The sequence below is a fragment of the Oryzias melastigma genome, linkage group LG12 (genome assembly GCF_002922805.2).
Source record: "Oryzias melastigma strain HK-1 linkage group LG12, ASM292280v2, whole genome shotgun sequence".
In the NCBI taxonomy this organism is placed as follows: domain Eukaryota; kingdom Metazoa; phylum Chordata; class Actinopteri; order Beloniformes; family Adrianichthyidae; genus Oryzias; species Oryzias melastigma.
Genome location: NC_050523.1, coordinates 13402945 through 13409882, shown reverse-complemented (window position 1 = coordinate 13409882; position 6938 = coordinate 13402945). Strand labels below are relative to the sequence as shown.

General features: G+C 40.5%; 1 protein-coding gene across 1 annotated transcript in view; it reads left to right on the top strand.

Annotated features, from left to right (window-relative positions):
* Positions 1-5963, top strand: part of taok3b (TAO kinase 3b) — a 10289-nt gene extending 4326 nt beyond the window's left edge. Inside the window, exon 8 of the mRNA XM_024299860.2 lies at positions 3548-5963. Within this exon, the coding sequence (XP_024155628.1) occupies positions 3548-3709 (162 nt within the window). The 3' untranslated portion in view covers positions 3710-5963. The remainder of the gene's footprint in view (positions 1-3547) is intronic.
* Positions 5964-6938: the final 975 nt, after the last annotated feature.

Below are 6938 nucleotides of genomic sequence, written 5' to 3'. Positions count from 1 at the left end.
ATCTCGTGAATCTACATTAATTTCTAAGTTTCGCGATGTCTGCAGCAATCCAGTCGGCAAAATGAGCCATCTGCTGTAGCTAGACCATTCCCGCATCGCACCTGATCTGTCATGCTTGCCGTGTGATCTCGGGGCCAAGCAGGAAGGCATTTGGTCCCATTTTTAGAGTGGTATGACTCAGCAACACATTCTCACTTGCAACTCTTCACATATTGGCGTTCGGTTAAGGACTTCCCTGGGTCACTTGTTAACGTTTTGAGTGTCCCCAGCTTGTAATTTTTTGATGTGCTGGCTGTTCCCATTAAATCAAAGGTCTCTAACCTCTGGGCCGTGAACCAAAACCGGCCCAGACACGGACAGCACCCTAACCCAGTACCGGTACCCTAATCCACTACTGGTACCCTAATCCTAACCAGGTAATGGCTCACATCCGGTTCGGGTCCGGTTCCACATCTGGTGCCGGGTCAGGTCCAGTATCGCTTCTGATACTACATCTGGTGCCGGGTCAGGTCCGGTATCACTTCTGATACCACATCTGGTGCCCGGTCAGGGTACCAGTGCCGGCCACATCCCGAGGACCAGTCTGCGTGCCGTACAGCATCTGGTACAGCCTACAGTACCTTGTCCGGTACCGCATCCCGGGGGTTGTGGACCCTTGACTTTACAAACAGCCAGCACGTAAATAAGACAATGAATTGGGGGACACTCAAACAAACGTCCTTAAACAAACGTCAATATGTGACAAGTTGAAAGTGAGAATGTGTTGGACTCAGCTGTGGATTTGAACTCACAACTTTCCAGTCTCAGGGTGGACACTCTACCACAAGGTCACTTAGCCTTTTTTTTAAATTTAGCTTTCTATTTCACAGTTTTTGCACTATGAAAAGTACCGTAGCAATAAAGGTTGGTTGCACTGAAGCATTTAGAAAGGAGAGATTATCAGACTAGTGCAGAACACCAAACACTTGGCTCTGTTTCAGGAGACCTCCAAGTTTAGGTGTCAGCAGATCCTCTCTAACAATCTGATGATGTTAGGGGAGAATGGATTATGAATGGGTCATGTTCTGAGTCGTTTGCTGTGGTTATGAGCTGTGGTTATCAAGTGGTTTGGGCTGCTTACAGCTGCAATCCCTGACTCTAGAAGAGCATCAAGCTTCACAAGGTTACTTATGGAAATTGGCAAACTTATGGAGCCCCAGAGACGGTTCTTGCACACCAGTAATCCAGGTGGAATGTTGCTTAAGTAGCTGCAAAAGCCTTGATATCCATCTGTAAGCCAAGAAAAGTTGAGCTGGAGTGACTCAGCCTGAACCTAACTTCAGTAGTGGAATCAGTCTGTGGTTTGGGTGGAACTGGTGAGGTTGAGGTCTCTGAGCAAGACAAACGATTGCCAACAATGACATCAAGTGAAAGAAATTATGTCATCAGGCTGTGTGGGTTTAAATGCTCATTCATGAATGCATGGATTAGCCAAGCAGGCTGGGGGTTCCCTTTTTTTAAAGAGTCCCCAGAGTGTTTGTTCCAACCAATGCAAATACCCCAGAGTCTTGGAAAAAGCTGCTATATGACAATGTGTTGGATGGAAGAATCCATTTGTCATCTCTATCTAAGAGTCAGAAGAAGGAGAGAGAAATAAGAGATAACATGGTCCATCCATCCATTTTCTAAACCTGTTTTGTTCCTGTTGGGGTCAAGGGGCTGCCATAGCCTAACCTGGTCACTCGTGGGTGAAGGCAGCATACACTCTAGAAAGGTCACAAGTCTGTAGCTGGGCCAAAGTCACACACCCATTCACACCTGTAGGGGCAAATTAGAGTAACCAAGTAACCTATGAAGCATGTTTTTATGATGGCGTGAGGAAGCTGGAATCCCTGGGAAAACCCTCTCATGACCCAGTTCTAACAGTTCCCGTGAGGCTTGTATGCCCACCTTACAACCCTTATGCAATCTTGTGGGGTCTAGAGGACCCCAACCTTACATTGACGTGTTATCACTCCAATGACAAAGGTGGATAAAAGTGGACAGGATAACATGTCTGCCATGGACACCAGTGAAAATCAAGAATCATTGAAAAAAAAGTTCAGCACACTATCTAGTGGGTTCCAGATGACCCCACTCCCAACATCAAGATACCTAGTATAGCACAAGGGTTTTAAGGGACGTCATGAAAATGTAATGGAGAATTGTTGTCCCTGCGTTAAGTGTATCAAAAAGTATTTGTTAAGAGAATGTAAGTTACATTCCCTTACGACATATGAGGGAGACTGACGTACGGTGTCCTTACGCCACACTCTAGTCATTAGTAATTAGTAAGCGCATACAGGCTACTTGCTGACTGTGTGCAAATGCTCTATCCACAGGATGTGCAATTGATACATAGGAAGCATGTAGGACGTCCAAAAATGAAAGAATATGCCCTTATCATTTGAACTACACTAACAGGTGTTAACAGGTGTGTATGAGTATTTTTGTTCTACGGCCTCACTGAGCAGTTGACGGTCTTAACATTTTGTGTTGGCCACCCTGTTACTGTTTGCCCATATTCCACCCAGACAGCTCCTGTCCACCCGTAAGGGCAGGTCTGAATCATAAAGTGTCTCTGGGTCTAGTTCATAGAGGGTTGTAGAACAAGAGAGAATCTTCAGGTGGAACAATGTCCACAGTCATACAGCTAATGTACTGGTCCTGTTCAGAGAGCATTGCTGAGGACTAGATTAACAGACTGAGCTATGTTTCTATGATCTATGGCCAGGAACTATAAATTTACTGGTTGAAAAACACCAAGTAGCTAAACTGAGTTTCCATTTACAAGTGACGGACAACTTGTAAAGGAAGAGTCGACTACCCATAGTTTAACGTTCCATTGGGGATGTCTTGGGTGCCTCCTGCTTGTTTTCCAGAAACCCTACTTTATCTGCTGCTGACTACCTGGATCAGGTGTGTTTGGCCAATAAGGAGCTTCAATGGCAAGTTGGTTGGAAAACATGTAGGACACTGGCCCTCAAGGACTGACTTTGGACACCCCTAAATTAGACCCTCAAACCGAGACATCCAATCTTATGAAGCCAAAGACCACATTCCTAACTGAACTGGAGAAGACGAGGAAGAGGGAGTCCTTAAATTATTTGTTGGGAACGTTTTCCTGAAACTCTGTCTGAAAATTAAAAGCCTATTGCCTGTTTTCATCATTTCAATTTCTGAAACATTTATCTGTGGATCATGCGCTGCAGAGACACAAATGCAGTAAATGTACCTGCTAAAGTAGGTCATGTCTACATATTTGAGAAGCATCTATATGAATTACTTAACAGACCCTGCCAGGCCAAATGAAAGTTGCTTCTTGGATTTAACTAAACATCAGAAAAGTCTCACCGCCGATAATAGGAAAATCGTTTAGTTATGTTTTTAGGTTTAATCCTTCTTTTTGCTGATTTGTGTATGAATATTAGAGTTTTTTAAAGTCATACCCTACTGTGCTGCAAAAAGTAAGTGTAAAAATCTTCCAATGTTGTACAGTGTGTTTTATGGTTGTTTTTGCTGATCACAGATTGAAGAGGAACTGGCTGCGCTTCAAAAGGAGCGGACTGAAAAGATCAAGCACCTGCTGGAACGTCAGGACCGAGAGATTAGCGCCTTTGACTCAGAGAGTCGAAGCCTTGGCTTCGGAAGCCTGGGATCTCTGGACTTCCCCAAAGAAGACAACAGATGAAAGTGGATCTGTGTTTTAAAGGACAACACACCCGCGGCCCTTTCTCGAATCCACTCGGCCATTTGTCACGCTCTCCGGTGACGAAACTGAAAAACTTTTCCTCTCTCTTAGATATTGCATCTTTGGATCGAAGTGTTGCGTGCAATGAGGTCTGCTTTTGCGAAGGGGGAATCGAAACTAGAAGAGTTGGCAACACGCTAACAATGAGCAAACTTAACGTCACACCGTTTGTTCAGAATAACAGACTCTTTTTCCTCCATGCCATTTTCACTTTTTTGGTATGAATTGAATAAAATCAGGAAATTTTAGTAAAATGGGCACTTTGATATGTTTAAATAGAAACTCATCATGGCCATCTGATGCTTATTATGTGTTTTACATGAAGGGGAATTGTGGAATGTGTGCTGCGGACTCCCCCGTGGTGTTAAGCTGCTTTGCCTTTTTCAAAAAAAAAAAAAAAAGATTTTGTTGTGCTTCTTTAATTTTTTTTTATCTCTGAATGTGAATATGGGGGCATTACATGTTCATTTTTTTCAGGTTATGTTTTTATTTACATTTATTTGGTCATACTTCCATTTTGTGCATCCAAAATACTGTGGTCCTTCACTTTTCTGGGCGACAGATTTTTCTTTTTTTATTTGACTATTAGAATCAATTGGCATTAGCTTGATCAATCTGTCTATCTTCCCACAATTCAAGATTTCCACTTGGTAAAAACTGCTTATTATTGCATGCACTTTAAGGACAAATTCAGGTTGTGAAGTGAAGCATGAATCTGTCAAGAGATTTTAGCTGTTTGTAAATAAAAGTGATTTTTTTTTCTTTTTTTCGTTTTAAGGCCTATCGATTCCTAATATAATTGCCATATTTGTTCTGATAATTTCACAAATGCCTTTCTTTGAGTTGTGCCTGAAGCAGATTTGAGTTACGTGTTTGTTATATATCTATATTTTAACTGATGGAGGCCGGCACCATTTCGCTTTGGGTTCAACTTGTGAGTCATTTGAACATTCACTACTCTTGTCAAGGAAAATGGTGAGAATTGTGCTGTATAATTTTTGATATGAATATTTGTACATGAGAACATAGCTAGAGTATTCTGAGACACTGGTCTACTACTGATCATAGAGTTTTTTTTTTTTTTTTGTTTTGGCTTCGTTTTCCTTTTTTTATGATAATCAGAAACAGTCAATAGCTCATTGTGTTGCTTAGTCAAATCTCTTGACTTTCAGATTGTACAAATACTGATAAAAAGGAACCATAGACTTCTTACAATATCAGTGTGACACTCTTTTTAAAGACCAGAGGCTCTACGGAAGCTGAAGTACACATGGATCTGGGTTGCATTCGAGTAACTCATGTCAGAGGATAGAATTTACATATTTTCGCCATGTTCATTGTGTTCTTTGAACAGGTTGCACAATTATTCCATTTATAGTGAATGGAAAGAAAAGTGTTTGGTGCTTAATTTATAATATCACCATTAGCCTTGTAATATTTTTTCTTTTGTTTGTGGATTTTACAAAATATATATATATCAATTTTGAAACTCCCCGTTGAGTCAAAATGCTACAAAGTTTTTCACGACATATCTAGAGTGCACCATGCAGTGAAACCCTCCCAAGAATAAAGTATATGTATGAAAATAGCTATTTTATGATGGCTTAGTTTTTGAGGAATTGTTAAAATCGGTAGTTTTGAATGCTGAATGTTATTTTTTGACAGGTGTTACTCTCTATTGTCTTTTTTTTTCTTTTCAGTACCAATACCTGTATTAATGTTATATTCCTTACAGGTTTTTAAAAGAAAAAAAAATCACATTTGGTTTTTAATTGCAATAGAACTTAAATGCTCCTGTTTTTTCACATCGACGAGATCCTGTTTGTCGGGAGTTTGTTCTGAAGTCGAAAGGCGCGGCTAAATTTTTCAGCCTTTCCCGTTTTTTTGAACTTTCTGGAATTTGATGGAAACATTTCTCATATGCAGTAAGGCCTTTTGTCTGGTCATGTACTACTGAAGCTTTGTGGACAAAAATGGCTACATAAAAGAAGTGCTGTCGGGGTGCTTGAACATGTAGGGGGAGCTTCAGAACAATGATGAACCTTACAATTTGTGTGAACTTTAGGTTACTAGAAAGATGTATTTAGTTAGAATAAAAGGGACTTTCCTAAAGAACTTTAGTCACCATTTCCTGTGCAGTTCAAAAAGAAAATAAAATCAATTCTGTCGAAAGTAAGTCTCAGTCAAGCTTCTACCTATGGAAGTGCATGTCTTTATTTGTGGTTGAGTTCTTTGCACCTTTTATGTGGCATGGGGCCTTTTACTTTTCTTTTCTATCGTGTGAAAAGATCCTCATTACCTACATAGTAGTTCCTGTTTATTAGAGTTCACAAACAAAACAAAATGTTATGTTGCCAAACCTGCAAACCTAAAATTAAGAAATGTAAGGGAAGTGGAGAACATCTACCTAATTTCAGCCTCCTTTTTGATCTCTGACTGACTTTAATATTGTTTTCAATTTGCAAGAATTTGCATGTCTGTGTTTTCTGGGAGGAATTCTGTTAGAGTTTCCTTGAAGAGTCAACCTCTGCAGCACCACCTGCAGCAGTCACCACAACCCCACTTTTATGCCCCAAGGTAGCTGGAAAGCCCCGGGGATGGTTGAAGAGTGGTGTGGCTTTACCTGAAGTATTGCTGCCAGGGTTTTGGTGTGCCGAGTTCCCCAAGTCTTTTCTATAGTAGTCAGCGGTTAGACGAAGTGACGTTTACTGTGCTTTAAGCTAAAAACACACAGTGAAATAGGTAGAGGTCATGTAAGAACACCTCAAACTATTTGGGAGATTTTGTTTACATATATCAACACTATCTTTAAGATCCAGCTTCACAAATAATTTTAATTTTTGCGATTTAGTGAGTAGTAATTTAAAAACATAGATTTATGCTTTTTTTAATTAAAAATATAAATAAAATCAATGCATCAAGAGGTGACCCAAAAGCTAGCCATACCTTTCAGACTCCCTTGTGCCTCTTTTCCTCAAAACAGTGACTTTGGACAGACGTCATCATTTTAAAAGTACACATTCTGAACACTCAGCATGCTCTCAACCAAAGTTCAGCCCACAATAAAATCAATATTATGCGGTAGATGTGTGTATTGGCAAGAGTCAGCCGATACAATATGTGTCCCGATACATGTCTCGCGATACAATACGTGTCCTCCCAAGACTGT